The 25,056-nt window shown below is 34.3% G+C and overlaps 1 protein-coding gene across 8 annotated transcripts in view; it reads left to right on the top strand.

Annotated features, from left to right (window-relative positions):
* Nucleotides 1–25,056, top strand: part of TANK (TRAF family member associated NFKB activator) — an 85,576-nt gene that overhangs the window by 37,548 nt on the left and 22,972 nt on the right. For 7 of the 8 annotated variants that reach the window (XM_051986284.1, XM_051986283.1, XM_051986276.1 and 4 more), the window contains exons 2-4: nt 5,297–5,443; nt 20,394–20,505; nt 21,910–22,040. In XM_051986284.1, coding sequence (XP_051842244.1) covers nt 5,345–5,443; nt 20,394–20,505; nt 21,910–22,040 — 342 coding nt within the window. In that variant the 5' untranslated portion in view covers nt 5,297–5,344. The remainder of the gene's footprint in view (nt 1–5,296; nt 5,444–20,393; nt 20,506–21,909; nt 22,041–25,056) is intronic. The other variant, XM_051986277.1, reaches the window with a different exon arrangement.

Below are 25,056 nucleotides of genomic sequence, written 5' to 3'. Positions count from 1 at the left end.
GGGAATATAACTCTGTAATGCCCATCAGGGTATTTGACCCAGTGTGAGTAGAGAGCAGCAGCATATTTATCAGTAGTGTTTCAAATAGAAATGGTGGCCACTAATCCATACATGAGGATCCTTGTAGGCCACTTATTGTTTTAGATATAAAATCCAACACCATCTGTATTTTGTTATATTTTATTAAATGTTTTCTAATTATGTCTTAATTTGGTTCCAGTCACACCCAGGAATGTTGTGGGCTCGGAGCCCTGGAAGCTTCATTCAAACGTTGGTTTTGCCATTTTCTACTTTCCAGTTTTACCTATTGGGATCTCAATTTCCTTGACTAGAAAAGGAGAGAGATTGAACCAGATGATCTTTAAAGTTCCTTTCAGTTTCAAATTTATGCTCCGATGTTTCTAAGGAAATCCTTCTGGACCCTTCCCTCTCACCTTCTTTGAAGATCTGCTGTTGTTCCCTTTCAATTGGGAAAAGACAAAATAATTTTGAAGATGAAACTAAATAAATTTAAAAGAAGTGAAAATGAGTTGTTAATCTTCCTATGATTGTTATGGGAAATGATGCATCTTCACCATTTGTAAAACAAGAATGCACTTTCTATTTCTTTTTAGAGATTCCACATGAGATTTTTTTTTTTAAAACATAGCCACTGGTTTTATTATCTAATTATTTCTATAGCAACCATAATTGTTGTACTTAAGTACTTTCACATTGCTAGCTTGTCATGAACAATAAAATCGAGGATACTATATATTCATACTTTGTCTAGTATGTAAGACATGCGCCTTTCCCCCTCCCCCCAAGTCCAAGGCTCCAGTCCTCACGAGGGGAACATTTGAAAGACCTGGATTTGATGTGACTTTCTAAAAAAAAACTTTTCTTCCCCTATGGTAAATATGTTCTTAAGTTTATTCAAAATATAATAAATTATTGCTTTCTGTTAGGAAATTACACTTAGTCTTTAGTTCTAGTCTACTTAACCCTCCACTTAAAAATCAGACACTTCAAATTCAAAAAATAGAACTGTATAGTAGAAACAGTAGTTGCACTGGGAATTAGGAAACCTGGGTTCAGTTCCCCACTCTGTCACTTATTAGATGAATGAATTTCAGTAGGTTACTTCATCTTTCTGGGCTGAAACCTGTTCTGTAAAAAAAATTATTCCATGCCCTTCCTTTAATAAAATTTTAAGGTGTTGGCAGTAGCTAGCCATAATAAGACTTGATATACTAACAATAATAGGTAGCACTTATATAATGCTTTAAGGTTAACAAAGATCCTTACAAAAATTATCTTCATAACAACCTTGTGAAATAGATACTATTATTATTCAGATTTAACAGATGAAAAAGGAGAGGTAGAGTTTTAGTGATTTTCTCGGGATCACATTGCTGGTTTGTGACTGATGTGACATCCTCTTCCTTAGATTAAAAATATACTTTTAATGGCCTGTGGAATTTAACCCAAATTTCTCCTTCAGATGTAGTAATAGAGCAGTGATTTGATGATCAAGAGAATTAGGATTAGTTGGTTTCTCAACGGGCTTGTGTAAAATTGGGCATTAAAATGTTGCTTTTCTGGGTTCCAGTTCTTCATCTGATACTAGAAGGAGATTGGCCCTTCTCAGGCCATAGGGATGATAGCAAAGGGGAAGTTTTTCATTAATTTTAGCAGCTTCTTGCTAGTCGTGTCATTGCAGTGACACCCAATGACAGATAAGTAGCAGAAAATTCCACTTTGTATTTAGAATTAAAGATCTTTACTCTTCACTTTGGGGGAGACAGATTAGTGCTGTCAATGGCAGGCACTCAGGATTTAGATTTGGAGGATCCCAATTGATTCGGAATTTGGGCAAGCCCCTCACTATCTTCTCTGGATCGAATTTTTTTCTCTTCCATAAAATTTGGGAATTGCACAATAGGATCTCTGAGGTCTCTTCTTGCTCTAAATCTGTGATTTCATGCCAGTGTTTTTGTTATAAATCAAGAGCATCTTGCCATTTAGAGTCATACAGTAACTTAGAGATTTCTAGTGCAAATCTCCACCCACCCTATCTCAGAGTTCAGGAAAGGAAAGCCCAGATGTCCTTTCCTCAAATCTCAGGCATAGGGGTGCTCTGTCTACTTATGAAAGACCTTCAATCTTAAATGATAAATGAGAATGAGCTCCTGCACCATTGAATTTTTGCTTCAAAAATAAAACTAAATGAAGGAGCACCAACACCCCGGGTCAGGAGAAATACATGGAGAGGCTGGCCCAGAGAGCTGATAGACCCGTTTTAATGTGTCTAGAAAACCTTGCAGAAGAGGATCGAGTAATGGGATGCGATTGGCTTCCTCAGCAGAGAGGGCCTAACATAGAATGGGGAGAGAAGTTCCATTCTTCGACTCCCTCTCGGAATACTGAATTGCAGACTTCAGTGCCTCTTCTCAGCTTCGCTGGGTTTCCTTTTAAAGCTGGTGTAGGGAAAGCGGAAGCCCCAGAGTGACCAGATGCGGGTGGGTCGGAGGCGGGTATTTTCCTTGAGCTTCCTCTTCGGCTCACCTGTTGCTGCTGGGGAAACCGAGCAGGCTGGCGGCCTCCCGCCGCATCCTCCCCGGGCGGCCGGGCTCCGCGCCAGCTGGCCCAGATCCAGAGCCCGCCCTTCCCCGCGCTGCTGGAGGTTAGGGAAGTCCAACCGGCCACCCGAGAGTCCACAGCCCTCACTGCGCTCTCTGCCTACCCCTTCGAGTAAGAGAAGCAGTCACAGCCTAAGAGACAGGGAGGATTTGCTGTCTTTTCCTAGCCCGGATGGGAAGAGAGGGGTCACTGCTTCTGTCGGGTCCGAGGGTCCGGATCTAGAACCTGAAAGTGCGGCTCCAGCCTAAAGCCAGTTGCTTTTTTCGTGCTTGGGCCCGTCCTCAGTCAGATACTGCTCACCGGTTCCCAGTAAAAATTAAAGCCTCCGAGGATCTCCTTTCTAGGGGAGAAGGGAGAACCAGCAAACCGCGAACGTGTGAATGAATGTGAACAGCAAGTGACTTTTAAAGAAAAGAAAAAAATTGGTGATTTAAGAAAGAGTAAAGCCACATTCTGGCCTGTGACTCTCAGAGCATCTTTATCTGGCGAAGGAAACAAGAGTTCAATTTTCCTGGGCATTGAAAGGCAAATGCCCGATTGAGCCTTTCAAAGTGTGGGAAAAACTGACTAAAACGCAGTGGAAATATATTTCTTAAATTGTGAAATTAGTTTTACACTTAGCAAATGCAAAACCCAAAGGAAGAACCCATGGCATTAAAGTTCAGGGTGTTAATATTTGAAATCTGTCCAATTTAATTAGCTACATCCTGGAGACAATTTCCTTTTTCATATGGTCAGTGTCACTGATATAACATCCAATTCTTTTCTCTGGAATGAGATAAGGATTAAATATATGATCTTTTTAGTTGCATTAACCTTAAGTTTGTGTTTACAGCATTTTCTCCCTCTCCCCTATTTGGAGAAATGGGATGTATTTATGAGGAAATTGTTTTTTCTTGAAGTGGCATTTGATTGATAAAGTTCAAAGACCATCTATCCCAAATCCCCCTAGAATATTCTTATGGAGAATTTGTTAGTTTTTAATACAGTGCTTTGACTTTTATAGTGAATGTGAACTTTACTTAAGGGGTGACTGAATTTTTTAGTTTGATATGTAACATTGAAACGTATGTATTTCAATCAGTATCACATATGTGGTAATTTTTAGACCAAACAGTGGGTATTTGTTTTTCACATGCAACTTGTCCCTTCACAGGACCTTTATTATATAAGATGTTGTAGGACAGGTAATAAATACTAAGGGGCTCTTTAGAGTAATTATCACAGATTTTGCTTTAGAAACCTAAGAATCCACATTCATGTAGATAAAAATAGCTAGTATTCCATAGTGCTTTAAAGTTTGCAAAATTTACAAATGTTATCTTACTTTATTCTCAGTGCTATCCTAAGAGGCAGGTGCTACTATTATCTCCATTCTACAAATGAGAAAACTGAGATCGAGGTTAAGTGATATATTGGAGATCACACACTCTGTAGGATTAGAACTTGGATTTGCAGGATTCTAGGTACATCATTCTTATCCACTGTGCAACCAATAGATGTTTTAAGATTTTCAAAAATACAGCTTGACTCTGCTAAAGACAATCATTCTTGAAATGTTTGTTAAAAAGAGCTACTTCTGTGAATCATTAGATTAACAGGATAAATTAGTTGATATTAAGGATTCTTTAATTAGTTGGGTGGAGAATGAAATCATAATAAGGATGTATATATCTTAATCTTATTGCTGTTTTGAAATAGCTGATTGGTCACTTAACTGTTTTTGATACTTTTGATAAGATGATTTTTTTTTCCCCTAGGACTGAAAAGTATTTACAGAGGACTGATATTAGGATAAAATAGAAATTCTTGTACCCTATCAGAACCTGAGATAATGCAAGGTTCCTAAAGAAGGAAAAGAATTTGATAATGACAGGAATGATTAACAAAGGTCTCCTTCCTCCTCATTGTGCCCTTCCCAACTAGAAAGGAGAATCCAAATCATTAGATAGGCCTTTACCAAGGAAGGTAGACCGATGGAGCTGTTGTACAGAGTTATAGTACAAAACAAGGCCATTCTCAAATTACCTCTACTAACCATATAACCTATAGTTCAGAAGCAGCAGGGAGGTTGGAGAGCTAGTGTGGGAAGAGGACTGAAAAGATGTGTTTTTTTTTTTTTTTTTTTAATGTACTATCTGACAACAGCCCTCCCTAGGTTTTGTGCTAAAATAAGAGCATTTTCACACATTTTAATTGCTCTGAGATAACAACAGTATGAACTCCCATCTACAAACATTTATTATCTATTTAATTTTGCTCCAATTTCGATGTAGCACGAATTCACCTTGTAAGTGGAAGTAACTGTCCGTTTAGTAAGAGATATCCCTCCCCACATTGCTGCTGCTGTTGTGCTTTTTTTTTTTTCCACTTCTATTGGAAAGCATAGTGTAGAGCAATATGAATAAAATTAGCCCAACACATTTCTGTAGGTTCAGGTGGCCTGGTCAGTTACCATTTCAAAAGTGATATCTTTGTGAATTTAGATGTCCCTGGTTTCTTGGCCATTTGTGAAGAATGTTAGGAAATTGTGAAAATATATGGTTGGCCAGATTTCTAGATCATTACTACATACTATGGAATACTCAATAAGCCTTATTAGAGAGGTTTATAAAGTGCACAATAAGATTGTATTTAATAATGATGCAATTCTTTCTTTATTTGCTCCTTCTAGGTCTTTGTCATTGACATTCTTTTCAGTGATGCTACAAGACAGAGAGGAATGGATAAAAACATGGGAGAACAGCTCAATAAAGCTTATGAAGCTTTCCGTCAGGCATGCATGGACAGAGATTCCGCTGTAAAAGAACTACAACAAAAGGTATGTAATGCTAGTTTGGAAATTTACCTCTTAGAAATCGTGGTATCCTATTTGTGGCTGAATTATTGGTACAAATGGCAATGACTGGGAAGTATAGTTTGAAATATCAGAGGTACATTAATTAATCAAGGCATACTTTTTGTATTGACATACTTTGACATACTTAATTTGACATACTTTTTTGCATGGTATATTAAAAAAAATTGAATCACGTGGAATGTTTGTGGGTTAATAAGGGTTACATGTTTGTGAATGACCAAAAATATGGACTCTCTCAAATCTAGAAATAAAAATGTCAGTATTCCCATCTTATATGCAACATAGATGAATTGTAAAACAAGAGGATTTTTTTAAAATGAGGAAGTCAAGAAGTATTGGTGCCTTAACTGACTTTTTATTTGTTTACATTGTTATTTGTTTGACAGAAAGACCATGCAAACCTTAAAATAACATGTTGCTTAATTTATTATGATTATAATAATCAGTTGGAAACAAGTTCTATACCATTGACAATATAATCAGGGTAAACTGCTTAAATTTTTATGAATTTCTTTTTATAGAAAGATACACAATCAGTTTCCAACAAGTTCTATTCTAATGAAATATAATAAGGGTCATCTGCTTAAGGGGACACTTGAATAATTAATGAAAGTTTAGGTGTTTTAGCTTCTCTCAAGTATTCTACTAAGAGTTTGGGAGGTCACATTCTTCAAAACATTTACCAAAAAGGCATTGTGTTGTTGTGGAAGAAGCTTTTAAACAATAGGGACAAAAGACCTGGGTTCTAGCCTAAAACTGTCAAACAAACTATTTTTAGTGGCTTGAAGGCCAATTCACCTCCCAGGGCCTCAGTTTTGCTATCTGTCTAATGAAGGATATATGAAAACCTGTCCCTTCCAACTCTGATAAATATTCCTTTCTCCTGATATTTTCACTATAAAATGGAGTACTTTAGTCTGCTGCCTATCACCCATTAGTAATCTTTGAAATGAACAGTCAGTAGCAAAATTAATTGGAATTAACATCTTATAACATTTCTTCCTAACATTTCTAATTTTCCTCATTCTTGGGTGTCATGTAAGAAGGAAAACGTGGGCTCTAAGAGAAAGAAAAAAGGAGATTATTTGTAAAATGATTGAAAGATGAAGTTTATATTTTAAATTTGCATCTTAAACACTTTTGCTTTTAGGAAAGAATATTCCACCTACTATTGTCACACCCACTCACACATTCCACCCCCTTCCTGCTTTTGACTTGCCCTAAAGTTGCATGAATTTTAAGAAATCTGATAGCCTGGTCTTGATTTGGTAAAGTGAGCATAAGAAAAAATAAGAAAGGTGGGTAAAGTTGAATCAAATAGAGGAGTTAGTTTTCCGGACTTTCTTTGCCTGGTGAACAGTAGTAAGCACTCCTTTATTCCTTTAATTTATTCCCTTCCTTACCCAGAAATAAGCCTGTAATAACATCAATATTAAGTTTCAGTCCTAAAAAGTTCTTTAAGTCAAGAGGCTATTTTTGAATACTGGCTTCTACACTTAAAACTTATATGACCACCAATAAACCTCTTTGAGTGTTATTTTCCTGTATGTAAAATAGAAATATTTTCATGACCTACCCTCAAAGTGCTGTGATAAGCAATTTGTAAGTGTTTCATAAACCTTAAAGTATAAAAGTGAGCTGCTTTCAGTAGATACTGTTTCAGAAAGGGAAGGAGGAAGATAAAATAAGTGGGAAAAAAGCTTCTTTTTTTTTCAGATTTTTTTCTGAAAACTGGGGTGGTATCAAATACTCAAATTTGTAATAAAGAAAATTAAGTAAATTTAATATTATTCATTATTTTTTATCATCTTACAGCACTAGCATTTAAAATACCTGCTAACACATTTGGTAGTCTTATAGCTGTTCAACATATTGCCTATGTTAATTTTCAGTCTTTCACCTAACAAAATTTCTCTCATTGCTTTTCATGTGTTATGCCCTCATAGTCATTAGGTATTCTTATGGAATTTTTTGTTCTGTTGTAAAAGAAAAAGATTTTTTAGGGTCTTTTTGTTATATTTTCTTAGATTTTGATTTTAATCAATACACGGCTGTTGCAGGGGTAATAGAATTGAAGTAACCAAATTTTAATCACTGAGTTTTCATTAAAACTTTGGAAAACAAATAAAGCATTGACTGAGAAATATCAAAATCAATACTTATTTCACTACAGATAACCTTTAAAAAAAACAGTATAGGAAAGAGGAGAATGTGTAATAACTCACATTTGTAGAGTTGATCAAATCTTCTGTACCACTTTCTGTCTTAAATCAGATTTAGTGGCAAATAAAAATAGCTATTTTAAAGTTATTTTACATTAAAAAATAGTGCCATACTTCAGAGTATGCTTTTTGGATTCATTATAGATTGTTAAGATTTTATAATATATAAGATTTTAATAGCTATTTTGGGCAACACAAAAAAGATATAACACAGGCTTTGCCCTTTGGGAACTTGATATCTCCTTAGAGAGAGATAAGACAGACTCCAATCATAGTAAAACCAGATGTTCTTTTTATCCCTCTCTGAGATATACTTATTTTTAAAGGTGGTTCCTTAAAAAAAAAAATCTTATATAAATCCGGAGACCATTATGTTGTTTTCTCCAATCTGGTAAAGAATGTTTTCTTTATTGGTTTTTTCTTGCTTGAATTGTTAACTTTGAAAAACTATTACTGTCTCTAAGACTGAATTTTTAAAAGTTTTATAATTATATATTACTTGTTGAGAGCTTAAAAAAAGAAGCATAAGCAAGTTTATTTAGTTACTGATTCTTAGCCTTTTGTGTGTGTGACTGGACTTTTTCATCAATGAAGGTTTTGGATACTATTTTCAAAAGCATCAAATACAGTTTATAGAATTGCAAAAGAAGCAAATATTGAAATACAATTGTCAAATTAAAAAAAAAAAAGAATTCACAAACCCATCGAACTCTGGTTATGACCATTGAGAGTCCATGGAACTCAGATTAAGAATCCCTGCTAATATCTGCCTCAATTACTATAAAGCCCTATGGCTTAGTTGGCTTCCTGTGCCAGAGGCAATGCTGAAATATCTTGTTGAAAATAAGGAAAGCAAGCTAAACTAAATCAGGAGACCCAAATTCAAATCTAACATCCAAAAATTTAATAGCATTAACTCTAGAACCTGAGTCTTTGTTTCCTTATCTGTCAAATGGGGGTAACATTCCCCATTACACTTGATTGTAGTAGGAAGAGCTCTTTGTAAATGTTAAGGAACAATAAAAATGTAAATTATTAATGATATTAGATTAATATCTTATCTAAAAGTGATTAATAACTGTATGTGGAACTTTATTAGTGGTCCTGTCCACTGGATATGCCCAAGAACCTTATTTTCTTGATTTGTCAAATGAAAAGGTTGAACTAAATCAATTAACAAGAGTTTATTAAAGTACTTACTATGTGACAAGCACTGTTCAAAAAAATTGTGTGGGTCAGAAACCATTAATAAAACAACTGGATAGATCTCTGGAAGCAAAGCAAAGTTTATTTACGTTCTGGAGAACGGGCATCCCACCAATCGAGCAGACAATCGAAGGGAGGAGGCACCGTAGGGGGTAGGGTCGGCGCTTTTATCCCTAACGCAAATTCCCCCTCCCACCACTGACCCTCATCCTTATTGTCTGAGGATCTTACATTCTAAACGCGGGAACTATCCAAGAAATTGAACTTGACCAACAAGTACATAGTTGCCCATATTTGGCTGAAATAGGGAGGATAACAAGAAGGGGACTTAAGTATGCCCTTAGTGGTCTAACTGGGAGGGGATTGCAGGGACACTTTAAGTATGTCCTTAAGATAGCAGGGAGGAGACACTTTGCAGGGAGGAGACACTAAGTATGCCCTTGACCTTAAAGTCCTTCAGGCCTACTCAAACTTTGAAATAGATGAAGCCTTACTCGATTTTCACAACTGTCTTGAAAGATCTCATTTTATCTCATTCAAAATGATGATGCAAATGCAAAATAAAATAATTTCTACTCTTAAAGAATTTAGATCTTGTAAGTATAGAAAAACATATACAAAATACATCCAAAGTAATTTTGGAGGGGACACATAAGGAGATCAAGAAAGGCCTCATATAGGGTTAGGCAATGTAAATTGAAATTTGAAGGAAACTAGAAATTCTAAGAGGTAGGGATAAGGTGGATTATGAGAGGACAGCTTATATACAAATTCGTAAAGATAAAAGCTAGAGTATGTGTAAAGAATAAAAAGAAGGCCAATTTGGTGGCTAATGTCTATCGAGGAGCAAAGTAATAATCATACAGTCCCCATCCAGCTCTAAATCTATGATATCATGATCTCTGTTCTTTGTGTTGTGGCATTAGTTAGTATGAATCAAGGAAAGTAGGGGTATGTGTTGGCCTGCATATTGGCCAAATGAACCAGGCTTAGCGTGTCTGAAATATTGCCAGGAGGATTGATTCTGAATTCCATTTGATAATACAACAGATTTAGAAGACAAATGACAACCTCTCTGGGCTTCACTTTCCTCATTTCTAAGACTCCTAGTTTTTTTAGTTGTCTTATACTGTGACGTGGTTTATTGCACAGAGAATAGGATTTGGAATCCTGTACTAAATTCATTTTCTTTCATCCAAACTTTTAGCTTTTCCGAATTTCCCTATTTCTCTTGAGTACCTCTGTCTTTCCAGTTACACTGGCTCACAAATTTGGTATCCTTGATTTCTCATTTTTCATTCCTTACCATATCCAATGATTTGCCAAGTCTTGCTATCTCTTTTCATATCTTTTCTTTTTTCTTCTGATACTACTACTATCTTGGTACAAGCATTCTAAATCAGGCTGGAGAGTTGTAATAATTGGTCACTGCCTCTCCCTCTTTATTCCTTCTCCCCACCCCACCCTACACTACCTCTCTCCTACTCAACTATCAAACTTATCTTCCTAAAGTTTAGACATGACAATGTCACCTCCTTAGTCTGTAAACTCCTTATTACATCAAATATAAAATCCTCTCAGCTCTCAATCCTAGTGTTTACCCTCTGAGATTACCTCTAATTTATTCTGTTTATGTCTTGTTTGTACATAGTTGTTTACATATTGTGTCTCTTCCCTCTCATTAGACTGTGAGTTCCTTGGGAAGAAGGCCTGCTTTATTTCTTGTCTTTCTTTGTGTCCCCAGTTTAGCACAGTGTCTGGTGCAAAGTTAATGCCAATTGTCTTGATTTGGCAGACCTCTGACGCTTGCCAACTGTGTGATCTTGAGAAAGTCATTTAATCTCACAGCTCTCAGTTTCCTCATCAGTAAAAGTGGGAATTGGAATAGTTGGTCTCTAAAGGTTCTTTCTAACTCCAGAAATATGATACTGTGACTCCTAGTGAGCTTTCCCAAATCTTTTACAGATGAACTGCAATCCAGCCATGGCTTCACCATCTTGACTTAATTAGTGTTATACTGGCAAAAACAAATTCCTTCAGCATAAGTGTAAGGCTATTTATCCTTATTCAATTACAAATTATTAGATCATTTTTGATACTGATTCTGTTTTGCTTTATATTCATTTATGCTTAGAGTCATATCCAGATTTGGAAGAATACTAGCTATATCTTTATCCTAGCCTCGGATAAAAATATCTGGCCAAGGGCAAATCCCAGCATGCAGTCTCCTAGAAGAGACTTTATAAGCTGACATTTAATCATTAATTTTTATTCTTTTGGACTCACCATTTAACCAAACCCAAATCTACTTCATTGTACTATTGACTAGCCCGTGTCTATAAAAAGGCATATTTGCTCTGATTTATTGCAACCTTGGGGGACAGGAGCATTTTGTTTCCTCATAGTAGCCTGGATTGGGAGGATAGTGGCAAGAGCAACTGTAATAGAGAAGACAGAAAGAAGGGATGGCTTGGGGGGGGGGGGGGAGATAACCTTTTGGACATTTTGAGTTTAAAATGTCTTTGGGATATCCAATTTGAGGAAGTCCAGAAAGCATTTGGAAATGCAAGCCTATGGTCTAGGAAAAAAGGTTAGATATATGAAAATGATCTATATTTGGACTTCTGAATATGTGAGAATCGATAAGATCATCAAGTGAGAAGACACAGAAGGAAAAGAGAAGAAAGCTCAAGATAAGGCCTTAGACTCTGTGGGTAGGAGGAAGAGACAGCAGAAGAGACTGAGAAGAAATGATTGGTGTCAGGAAGATAGGAGGAGAATGAGGAGAGAGAAGTTATATGAAACCCTAGAGAGGAAAGAATATCTAGAAAAGGATGATCAATAGCATCAAAGATTGTAGAGAGTTCCAAGATGAGGATTGAGATGAGGTCATCAGATTTGATATTAAAAAGATATTGTTAACTTTGGAGAGAACAGGGTTAGTTAAATGATAATGACAAAAGCCAGATTGTTGAAGGTTTAGAACCAAGCAGGAGAGAAAGTGAAAGCAGTGAATATAAATCAGAGAAGAGGAGGAGAAATGATAGATAATGTGGATAGATCAAGTGAATATTTTTAATGATGAGGAGACATTCATATTCTGTTTACAACAAGGAAATAGTTATTAGGGAGAAATTGAATAGTGGTAAGAAAGTAAAATTGATAGGGTAATTTGCTGGATGAAACAGGATAGAATGTGACTGCTTGGCCTTGGAAAGATGGTCACTTCTTCCTGTGAGAGAAGGGTGAAAGCGGAGATAATGAAGGAAGTAAGCAGAAGGCTTAATAACATAAAACATAAGAATTCTTGCTTTTTTCCCCCTTATGCCATTCTTTTCATTAATTTGGGGAAAAACAATTGAGAAAAATCCTATTGCCTCTTTCTTATATTTTTTTGGCAGTGGAATCAGGGACCCAAAGGGGAAAAAACTCAAATCCTAAAATAACAGCCCATGTTTCCAAAGGATACAATTAGCATTTTAGAGGTTCACATCCAACAGAAACATAGGTTGCTTGGTAAAGCAAAAAGGCTGTATTTTTTAAAAAATAGAAGAGTTTGACAGTTTAAAGAGAGATACTCATAGCTATTACTCTCTCTCTCTCTCTCTCTTTCTTTCTCTCTCTTTCTCGCATACATACACCACACAATTGCCCAATGACCTTCCTTATAATAAAGATAAAACCAAAGAACTTTCGTCAAGTTTTCTAACATAGCTTTAGTTAGACATATTATTCCATATATTCACTTCTCAATCCTATTTGGCTCCTTTCTCCAAGCTTTGAATTCCATATTTTTTTGATGGAATACTCTGTGTTAAGTGAAGGGTATCACACTTTAAACAAAGACTTCTGGATCTCAAATTTCACTAAACTAGAGAGAGGTGACTAGGAAAAGATAGGGTATAAAGTGGGGACAATCTGAAAGTGCAAAACTAGAAGGACTTTATCTGTCAGTGGGTAGTAATCAATTTTTGTTGAGCACTCATAACATTTATTATCTAGAATAGAAATGATAATTGATGCTGCATGAATAATAAAATTATTAAAATTAATTATTGAAATTAATTGAAACTAAATTATTGAAACTTAGAATTAATTAGAAACTTATTTGTAACATAAAAATAGTTTGTCAGAATACCAATTTGGCATGCTGAGAAAGTGTGATCACTGTAATATTATAAAAGGTAGTTTGTGATCAAATTTCAGGTATTTTCTCAAGTAATTTCCCAAACTATCTTCCATACAGCTTCCATAGTGAGTTTTCTAAAGCACAGGACTGGCCTTGTTACTTCCCTGGTCAAAAAACTTTAGCAGCTTCTAGTTATTGCTAGAATCAAATGTGGACAACTCTATTTGACATTTAAAACCTTTCTCAACCTGGCTCCAGCCTCCCTTTCCAACCTTGTACTCTCCTTCACACTCTCTGTAGTCCAGCCAAAATAACATTCTTGCTGTTGCTGCTCGATGCTATCCCCATCTTCCATTCCCATGGCTTGACATAGCTGCTCCCTGCCCCTTTAGATTCTCAGAATCCCCAATTTACCTCAAAGTTCAGTTAGAGTTATTTTCTTTATGAAACCTTTTTTGATTACTCTAGCTGCTAGTACCTCCCCCTCTAAAAAAAATTACCTTATGCTTATTGTATGTCTACATATGTGTGTGGGTGTGTGTGGGTGTGAGTGTGTGTGGGTGTGGGGGGTGTAAATATAGGTGTTCACTCTTTGAAATGGATTATTTAATTTTTATTTTTAATCTTTTATCCACAGTACCTGGCACTTTTTTTAAAATCAGACTTGTATTGATCCAGGGATCTTCCACTGAGGAAATTGCCTCTACCAATGAAAATCAGTATCTGCTATGCAATTTAGTCTTAGAGAAGTAGTTGCGTAGTAGATTGAGAGAAGTTAAGTGCGTTGCCTGGGGTTATGGGGATAGTAACTATCAGAAACAGTACTTGAACATAAGTTTTCCTAATTCTGAATCTAGCTCATTATCTGTTATAAAACACTGCCTCTCATCTCTCAAATAGAAGGGACTTAATAAATGCTTATTGATATACTAAGGATACCTTGGTGATGCAGTGGATAGAATGCCCAACTTAGAGTCGGGAAAACTCATCTTCCTGAGTTCAAATTTAGCCTCAGATACTTATTAGCTGTGTGACCCTAGGCAAGTTACTTAATCCTGTTTGCCTCAGTTTCCTCATCTACAACATTATCTAAAGAAAGAAATGACAACTTCAATATCCTTGCCAAGAAAACTCCTAATAAAGCATAAAGAGTTAGACATGATTGAAAAATGACTGAACAACAACTGATATTGATGTTTTGAGTAACAGGAGAGGAGCGTAATAAGAAACTGAAAATAATTGTCTATTGTAGACCTAGCCAGAAGCACTAGAGTAATAATTCTAGTTTGGACGAACCCTTACCATTTTTCTTCTCTTCAGTTTGCTCATCTGTAAAATTGAACATGATACTTAGCTCACTGAAGTGTCACAATGAGAGTTAGTTAATTAGTTGGTATGTCTTACGTGCTATGAAATAAGATAATTACTATTTAATTATATTCCTTCATGTACCATCAAGCTTCATATTGTAAGGCTCTGTAATAGCTAAACAAATCTTATTCAGCTCCCTTTGTTAATGGGTAGTCAGATTTGTAATAATTTAAAGGATTCTGAAATTTAATATTAGTTTTGAGAGGGAGGAAATGATGAAGAGAGAAATTGCTTGATTTGTGATATGGTTTCTTTTATAATATTGAAGATCTCGTATCTTTCAAAAATAAAATTTTAAAATATAAATTTTAAAGTTTTTGTTTTAGAGAGGATAAAAAAGTGAAAGCTGGTTCATTATCCCAGAGAGGAAACTTTCACTTTGTAGAACATGCCATCGGTTTAATTTTATTTGTATTCAGCAGTGCTTGTGCAGCTGTGATTCCAAAATTATGTGGCAGTTTAGAGTATGCTGTCCTAGAATCTTGGATGTGAACTAGAACCTCTTATTAAGATAAGCTTTTTGGTCCATTTAGGAAAGCTTAATTTATGTATAAAATACTGTCATTATGGAAATTTGAGACATGTCCACTGTCCCTTGTCATTAAGAATTACCCCTGAACTTTGTATACAATTCAGTATTCATTATAGCTTTAGCATATAAGTCCATTCTCTCCCTTAAAAAAAAAAAACAATTTTGAAAGAATTTAAACAGAAATAAAGTAAGAAGGAAGCTCATAACCACATAAGAATTATTTGCTTTTTCAGTCTACTTTGTAACAAACCAACAACAGTAACTTATTGATTCAAATCTCTCCTACATCTGTATGCATATAAAGTTTTTTATATTTCTTTTTATAATCATAGTAAATATACATGCTTTTCTTCTGCTTCTGGGGTCTTTTTGCATAATTTCATATGTCTTTCCATATTTCTTTATATTCCTCAAACTTGTCATTTTGAATGGTACAGTAATATTCCATCACACTGTTGTGCCAGTCACCCAAATCCATTTTGTACCAAGACTTTGTAATACCTGTTTACTTCTTCAGCTGCGGGTGGACCACTTGTTTTGCTAGTCTTCAGCATTGGGAGGCGTGTCAAATACACAGAAGCCGGAGTCATCTTGGCCAGATGGTGTTTGATACAGATGGATGGTTAGTTGTCATGCAGATCTTCTAGTTGGTAACTTGTTGCTGCCATCTGACTCAAAGAATCATTCACACACCCTGGCTGTCAAAAGCATCTTCTCTTCTGTCTGTTTTAGCTGTCATGTCTGTGCTCTGTACAGAAGTGTTGACAAGACATTGCTGTTGTACATTTTCAATTTGGTTTAGTGATTTTTCTGCTTCATGGGGTCTTTGATAGTTGCTGGAGTATACTTACTCTGGGATTGCATTTTTAAAAAATATGTACTGACAGTGCAACAATTATTTGACCTGAGTATATTTTCAGGTTTTGTGTATGTTTTTTTAATCCATATAATAAGCATACTCATATAAATGACCACTTTTGTTGTTTTCCTCCAAATCATTTCTGTTTCATTGTTTCCAAATGTAGCAGAAGAACTAAATTCTACTGATGATTTTCCATTTAGGTATATTTTTATGGCCACTCCTCCTCCCAAATTCATGTCATCAGTCATCTTTTTTTTTTTTTTCTGAATCTTCCTCCCTCCTCTTGAATCTGATTTTTGAGTAGACATTATTAAGTATCTTGTTTTCTTCTTCAAAAAGCTTGATAATTGTATTTATATTTCAATTCTTATTTCATCAAACTTAATCATCTTCATTCACTCTTTGTGACTTTACATTTTTTTCCTACTTCCTCTTAGTAAATGAACTTCACTTTTACTTTTTCTTCAAATTTCTTTTGAAAATCTATTTTGTTGGCACATTCTGACTTTATCTAATACTTTTGTGTCTTAAAAGTGTTGGAAGAAGAATATTGTCCCAAAATTTTTATGTGATTATTCAGACCACCAAAACAAAATAGTAAGATTCTTCAATTTGTAGCACTCATTGACCCCTTTAACATTCTTCATTAAAACGTCATCCCTTTATATTTACATGTTATATACTTACATCCTGGAGAGTATTTTATGTCTAAATTATTTGATGAAGGCTTATTTTCTGCTTACTTAATGAAAGTAATATTGATTCTCTATCTTATTATGGTAGATTAATATTGACAGAGAGAAGTTTTAACAAGGTAAACTAGATTAAGAATTGGCCAAGACAGCCCTCTTTGTAGTGGCCAGAAACTGGAAACTGAGTAAATGCCCATCATTTGGAGAATGGCTGAATAAATTGTGGTATATGAATATTATGGAATATTATTGTTCGGTAAGAAATGACCAACAGGATGATTTCAGAAAGGCCTAGAGAGACTTACACGAACTGATACTGAGTGAAATGAGCAGAGCCAGGAGATCATTATATACTTCAACAACAATACTATATGATGATCAATTCTGATAGACCTGGCCATCTTCAGCAATGAGATGAATCAAATCAGTTCCAACAGAGCAGTAATGGACTGAACCAGCTACGCCCAGAGAAAGAACTCTGGGAGATGACTAAGAACCATTACATAGAATTCCCAATCCCTATATTTTTGCCTGTCTGCATCTTTGATTTCCTTCAGAAGCTAATTGTATAATATTTCTGAGTCCAATTCTTTTTGTACAGCAAAATAACGGTTTGGACATGTATACTTATTCTATATTTAATTCATTTAACATGTATTGGTCATCCTGCCATCTAGGGGAGGGGGTGGGGGGAAGAAGGGGAAAAATTGGAACAAAAGGTTTGTCAATTGTCAATGCTGTAAAATTACCCATGCATATAACTTGTAAATAAAAAGCTATTAAAAATTAAAAAAAAAAAAGAATTGGCCAAGATTTGAAAATATTTTGAGTCTTGGCCTTTATTACTGACCAAACTGAATTATTGTTTAACAAATCATTCAATAAACATTCATTTTTTGAAGTAGACACTATGTGCCAGAAAATAAATTAAGGCTCTAAGGGTACAGATACAAAGAATGAAATAATCCCTGTTCTCAAAAGGTTAAAAAAAAAAAATAGGATTTAGAGTTGTATAGGCCCCTAGGGATAATCTCAACTAGTCCCTTACTTTACAAAAGAATATGAGAAATTGATGGTGCTATCAGATGCAGGTCTTCTTTGTTCAAATTATACTTTTCTACCTTAAACCTATTGGCAGCTTTCTTATTAATATGCATATTTTCTTATCCTTTTAAGAAATAGCTGCTTAGAATTTCAAGCTTCTTTAGAACCTACTATTCTTTAAGCAGGAATAGAGTGGAAGATACAAGCTGCTGATTTTCCAGATGATAATGGCCCCACATATTCTCAGTGCTTTCAAAAAGATGATCATTTCCTCTAATTTACAGTTTTAGAACTCATACCTGTTCTGAGACCCACTGTGATGTGAATCTAGGTATCACTGGATAGTTTGGCCTTGAGTTTGACTAGATCATTTCTTAGGTTTAGACTTGGAGAAAACAAGCTGTTGGACAAACCAAATGGTCTCATGAATTTATTCCAGTATTCACCAGAATGAAAACTGCTTGAATGTTTTTGTGCCCTTTCATGCATTTAGTAAATATTTACTCAGTGCTTTCTATGTGTAAGGCACTGTGCTAGGCACTTGGAAGAAAATAAAGATGTATGATACAGTCTAGGATTAGATTCCTGAAGTAATATGCCACCAATGTAAAAGCCATAAATTATATCTTTGTAAAAATATACAGAATCTCAGGCTCATGGGTCTCAGAATATTAAAGCTTTGTTCAGTTTAGAGCTTAATTAGTAATGTTTACTATCTTTATAAAGATAGAATGAGCAGTGATCAGAAGTACATATTCACAATGATAACAATAACCCTTTTGAAGTAAATTCCATTATAATGTCATAGAAAAGACTGCACATTCAGCCAGCCTCCAATATATAAGTCATGAGATCACTGACAATCCAAGTGACCACTCAACACTTTTGTAACTAATTCTCATCACTATAAGTTTGTTCACTTTTACCATCTTATCTCTTGTTCACAAATAAAGATGGTTTTCTTGTAGAATTATATTATTTTTTACCTCATAGTGTGATTTCTTATACTAGTCAACATTGTTAACTTGAATTTGCCAGTATATCTTTCCCAATTAGTTTTTAAGATTTTGTCCAAAATTGATGGCTCTGATGCAGTATTTTCAGATATTGGGGCAGGATTTCAGAACCTCCCATAAAGCAATGACCATGTGTTCAATTTTCCATTGCTATTAAAAGGCAACAGGATTAATGAAAGTAAAACTATAGGGGAATATTATGAAGATACCATATGAATAACATAATAAATAGAATAGCAGAGACTAGCAATGACTTTTAGGACTTTCCCTTGAAACCTGAATTCCTTTAGAAAAGTTATGTGTTTATATCAAATTTTACTTTGTTAATTTGCTTTTTCATAACTTCTTAATTGTGCCTCTTGTATTTTGAAATTTTGCTCTGCATTTTTAGTCTTTTTGTAAATAGTAAGTAGATAGTAAATAGAAAAGGTCAAAGGGGCTTTTGCTAAAGCAGGGTTTTGTTTTGTTTTTAATTAACTTTGTATTTTGTTAAAAACTACTTTAGAGAATTTTTAGAAGTTATTTTTAATTAGTTCATGACTTCATATGGAAGAAGATTTATCAATAGAAAACTCACCAGGAGGATATAAATATGTGTAGTTATTCGAAAATATGTTGAATTTGTAGTTAGTTCAAATCCTGGTCCTGCCATTTGCCACCTTTGTAATTTTAGAGAAACATAAAATCTGTTTTTTTTTTTTTTCCATTTCTTGTCTACAAAATTTAAGGGATTGAACTAAATGACCTCAGTGGCCCAGAATGATGTAAATAGAGGAGTAGATTTAAAACTTGTATCCAGTCCTTTTATTTTGTAGATTAAGCCCCAGAAAAACAAATAATCTGTTCCAGGTCATACCAAACTAATGTGAATGAAGATCTCTGCCAAGCCCAGCCCCACCCTCCTTCCCTCATGTCACACCCCTTCCCTAGGAACTATTAGTAGAATTTGGCCAGTCTACCAGCATTTCTCATTTTTGCTGCTCCTTTGGGCTTAAATAGCAAGCAATGAATCTAAGGTAATTCTCTCCTCTTCTCCAAATTATTTTGTATCTAATTTAATTTTCTGTATATATGTTGTTTACCCACAAAAGAACAGAAGCTCTGAAAACAAAGACTGCTTCATTTTTGCTTCATAGTCACAGTGCCTAGCATAGTGTCTGGCAAGCAGTATGGACTAGATAAATACTTGAAGAGTGAGAGAAGGAAGGAATGAATGAAGAAAAATAAATAAACTTCCAGTTCTAAATCAAGGATCCTAATTCCATGAAGTTATGGTTTTGTTTTGTTTTGTTATATATATATTATATATATATATATTTGTGTGTGTGTGTGGTTATTTATTTTATGGATGTGGGAATAAAGATAGGGGATGAAGTGGACATACCAAGTCACATAAAGTACTTGCTAAGAAAGAGAAGTACTACAATCTGATTTGGCAGAGTGTTCCCACATTAATGAAAACAAGAATTCTTGAAGTAAATGAAAGCTTTGAATAAATCCTTATCACTAAGGAATAAATTTAGGCATTTCCAAATGTCTAGTACCAACTTTCAAGTACCAGTGAACCATATTTTGAACTCATCATGACTAAACTTGTATTTGAAATATTCTCATTCCTTTAAATGTGGGTGGCTTGCAATAACTTAGTCACAATTATGGGTGATGATTTCAGAGATGAGAGCAAGTGCTAGCTAGAAATATTAAATAAAATTCTAGGAAAATAAAAATTCAAAAAAGTAAACCATATCTAACTTCAAAATATTTGAGTAGACTCAGACCATTATATATGTTTTATTTAGCTGTCAGTAAATATCAGGCTAACTTTTTTTTATGTCAGCAGACTGAAGACTATGAACAGAGAATACGTGAGCAACAAGAACAGCTGTCACTTCAACAAAGTATTATTGACAAGCTAAAATCACAGTTACTTCTTGTGAATTCCAGCAGAGGTATGTCAATGTTAATTGTTTTTATATTTTTTTGACTCCTTAGAGAAAATAAAGGTGGAAGTTGTGATTTTTTTTATCTTAGTTTGTTACAAAGTTTTAATGACTATGATACAAAAATCTCCATATTTTTATTATTGTTAATTACTTACATTAAGAACAGAACATTTGAAGCTGTGATAGTGGATTTACCCAATCCACTATAAGTACATGTATTTATATATTTATATAAATTTGTTATACATATATAGCACATTCTCTGTCTCTTTTATGTTTTGAAACATTCATCTCCTTTTACTTGTCCAACCACTTTTCCCAGTCTTCTTTGGTGAATCATCATCTATGTTCCATGGTTTCCCTTCTTTCTCTCTATACTCTCTAGATGATCTCGTAACCTCCCAAAGCTTTCACATCTGTATGCAAATCTCTAGGTGTGGTCAATATGTGTGTATATGTGAGTGTACATGTATATATGTATGTATATGTGTGCATATATATTTATATATATGTAGAGATATAGATATGCATATGTATAAGGATATGTATATGTGTGTACATATATACATCTATGTAGAGGTATAGATATACATATATAAGGATATAGATATATACACACAAATGTTTATATATATGTATATACATGAAGACATGAATCTTTGCTATTCTAAATGGCTATTTTAATATACATGCATATATTTAATATAGATTGATATATATATTTAAAGTAAAATATTAAATATATGTGTATGTATATGTATAGCTTAGCATTTAAAGCCTAACATTAGATCTATTTCTCATCATACCAGACAGACTGAGTGCCTTCTTGCTGTTCCCCAAACTCAGTATTTCATCTCTTATCTCTGAGCCTTAGCCCAGGCTGTCCCTCATGCCAGGAATTTATTCCCTGTCCACCTTCTTCTTTTCCAGTATTTAACTTCATTCAAGGCTCAGCTCAGGATCCTCTTCTTATGGGGATCCATTTCTGTTCCTCCTTGTTGTTAGTGCACTCTCTCATCAAATTATCTTGCATTTACTTTTATGAATATATCTTATATCATATACTCTTTCCACTTCCTCTCCAGTATAAATTTTCTGAGGGTAAAGACTAGATTTTATTTTGGTTTTTTGTGAGTCCACAGGTTATAAACAAATGCTTATTGGAATGGGTTGTTTCTATATAAACTTGGATCTTTAAGTGATTACGTTAATTTTTAACAACTTCTATAAAAATAAGAATCTCCAAAATGTAATTGATTCATTTAAATGTTTTATAAATATCTTAAAATTTTAAAGTATTTTTTTTTAATCTAGTCAGAATTATTATTTTTTTTTGGGGGGGGGGGTTCAGGATTTTACCCTTTCATACAGTTTTATGCTAATACCTGAGAGGTTGTTTTTGTTTTTCAGATAATGTCCATGGCTATGTTCCTATGCTGGAAGAAAGTGAAAAAAGGAAAAATGACATACCTCTTAATGTTACCTTTGATCACCCCCATGACAAAGTGAAATCAGGAATATCAAGAGAAAAACATTCAAAGGTAGTCTTCCCTGCCTTCATGTGGAATTTTAGGTTTATGCCCTAATAGGAACTTAAAAAGAGAAATCCAGTTTGAGAGTCTTCTAGAATGGTTCACTTAAAAAAAGAAAACAACAATAAAAGAAACCCTTATGTAGTGATTTGAAATTTCTTCCAATCTCCAAATTACTTCAGCAAAGCTGAAAGTCAAGTACAGCTATGTAATAAGTCAGTGTATTTTTTTTTAATGACATTCACCCAAGAATATTAAGGAGGTCTTTGCATGCATTTTCATTTTATTTGTATGTTCTTATCTTGACTACATTCTATTGTCCTGAAGCTTTCAAATTAAATTATTATGGTTAAGACTGATATTTCACCTCCTCCAATTTTATTTTCACTGTCATTTATCTAGGTGTATATATTAAAAGCTACATCCGAGAAGGTAAAGATGAAGTCAAGTTAAGAATGGTGCCATTAAATAACAGACAGCAAAATGTTTGCCTGCCAGAGTTGGTTATTAAGCTATTGTTCTAGCTTTTTTTTTCCCTATGACTGCTTTGACTTTAAAATTTTTTTTTCAGTAAAGTAAATTAGTCTTGGAAGGAACCTAAGCATAAATATTTTCTTTTTCATATTTTCAAGTTCCCTATATTAAGGTATATTAAAGATTTCATTTCAATTATTTGCTAATTACAATTAAATTATCCTCCCATATTTCAATTTTCTTCTTAGCAGAACCAATGGAAAACTTTTTTTTCTGGGGGAATGGAAAGTTATAGCCATGATTCTATCCATCCAATTTGAAAGATCTTTTTGGATTGATTTTCCTTACAGAGAACTATGACAATTAATTTATTAGAAGAATCACGGAGTTTATTTGTATGAATTTGTAAGGCCCTTATCACTTATCACTACTATAATAGAAGGAAAGTATTAAGGGACATATGTTGTTTTGGATAACTGAATATTGAGGGTTATTTGGTGGTGGGTTTTTTTTTTTTCCATTAAATCTGTAATACTTCTCTGATCAAGGTCTTGTATATCAGAGATATTGGCATTTAAAGATGGCCCCCAGATTCAGGTTTTAACAAACTACAAAAGTTCATAAATCTTAAAACTTAATTCCTGTATTTATTCACTTATTGCTAAATTTGAACCATGAATACAGTTGTCTTGCATTTCTGTGAACTAAGTAAATTATATCCAGAAGTGTTAATTTGAAAATGATTTTATCATATTAGTGACAAATGCTGATTACCTTGAAGAAACCCAATTTGGAGCTTTAAATTCTCTGTACATATCTATAACTTATTTATATGAGAAAATTTAAGAAGAAATAATCCTTTGGTAGTTTGCAAGGTTTCCCCCCTAATAAAACATTCATTGAAATCTCCCCTCCTCTGAGTTTCCATTAATAATTGTGTTTTCTAGTTCTGTCTAACTCTTCCTGACCCATTTGGGGTTTTCTTGGCAAAAATACTGGAGTGGTTTGCCATTTCCTTCTCCAGCTTACTTTATAGATAGGAAATAGAGGCAAATAGGGTTAAATGACTTGCCCAGGGAACCACTAACTAGTTAGGTAGTAAGATAGGTAGCACTTTTAGATTGGAAAGTTCTACATATATATAATGTCATTCAATTCTCAGAACAATTCTGCAGGATAGATATTATTGTTATTTCCATATTATAGACAAGGAAACCAAAACAGAATAGTATAAGTGGCTTGCCCACAGTCACATAGTATTAACTATCTGTTGCAGGAATCTGAATTTGGGTCCTGATTCGAGGCCCAGTGCTATCCACTAGATCATCTAGCTGCTACAAATAATGTGCTAGTAATTAACTACTAGTAATTATATGAGCGCAAAATGAGGAGATGCAATGTGGCATAAAGGACAAAGTACTGCCTCTGCAATCAGAGGATCTGGTTTCCTATTTGGTGTGAATACGGACATCATCTAATTTCTTGTCTCAATTTCATTAGTAAAATGAAGTCCCTTCTGGCTCTTATTAAATTGGTTTTCATAAAAAATAATTTAACAACAATGATCCTTCCAGAATGAAATTCTTTGTGACTGTTTCATATGTTTGTACTTTAAAGCCCATGATGATGTCTGTAGAATGCCCTTTTTTATACTTGTTCCTTGAATAAATCATGGGTGGAAATTAGATATTGAAATAGAATACTGTCCTTAACAGCAGCTGGGTGGTATAGTGGATAAAGTGCTGGGGTTAGAGTTAGGGAGATTCATCTTTCTGAGTTTAAATCTGGCCTCAGACACTTACTAGCTGTGTGTCCCAGGGCATGTCCCCTACTCTCTGCCCTAATCCACTGGGGAAGGAAATGGCAAACCAATCCAGTATCTTTGCCAAGAAAACCCCTTACAGGTCATGAAGAGTCAAACATAGCTAAATGACTGAACAGTAAAAAGCTGTCCTCATGTTATCTGAATAATTACAAATGCTCTTATTTGTTATTAGATAGCAGTTGGCAAAATTCTCTCTCCTTAGTTGCAGCATCTCTTTGAAGAAACTCCTCAGGTAAGGGGAGAAAATTCAGCCAGCTTGAGGTGTCAAGGAGCATTTGAGGAAATGAGAATTTGGCTTAGAACCAAAATGGAATATGTTCAGTCACTGAAGAGCCAAGCTAAATGTTCTATGTTATCTTCACCAGCTCAACTTGATTTAAAAAAAAAAAAAAAAGAAGTTTGTAAAATTATTAGGTTACCCATGTAAGCTTAGTGGTTTATTTTTTCTTCAAAAGAAAGTATTTAAAAGGATATATATATATATATAAAATGTTGTAAAAATCTTCTTTTATATATATTTAAATACTGTTTAATATGTTAACATAACAATATGTTTCTTTTGGGGGAGATCTAAGGAAAATATCTTTTTTTTCTACTTAATAGTATTTTATTTTTTCCTATTACATGTAAATATAGTTTTCAACATTAATCTTTAGGAGATTTTGACCTCCAAATTTTTCTCCTTTCCCTTCCCTCCCTTCCCCTCTCCCCAAGAAAGAAAAAATC

The sequence above is a fragment of the Antechinus flavipes genome, chromosome 3, assembly GCF_016432865.1.
Source record: "Antechinus flavipes isolate AdamAnt ecotype Samford, QLD, Australia chromosome 3, AdamAnt_v2, whole genome shotgun sequence".
NCBI classification, from domain to species: domain Eukaryota; kingdom Metazoa; phylum Chordata; class Mammalia; order Dasyuromorphia; family Dasyuridae; genus Antechinus; species Antechinus flavipes.
This window is presented reverse-complemented; position numbering and strand designations above follow the sequence as displayed.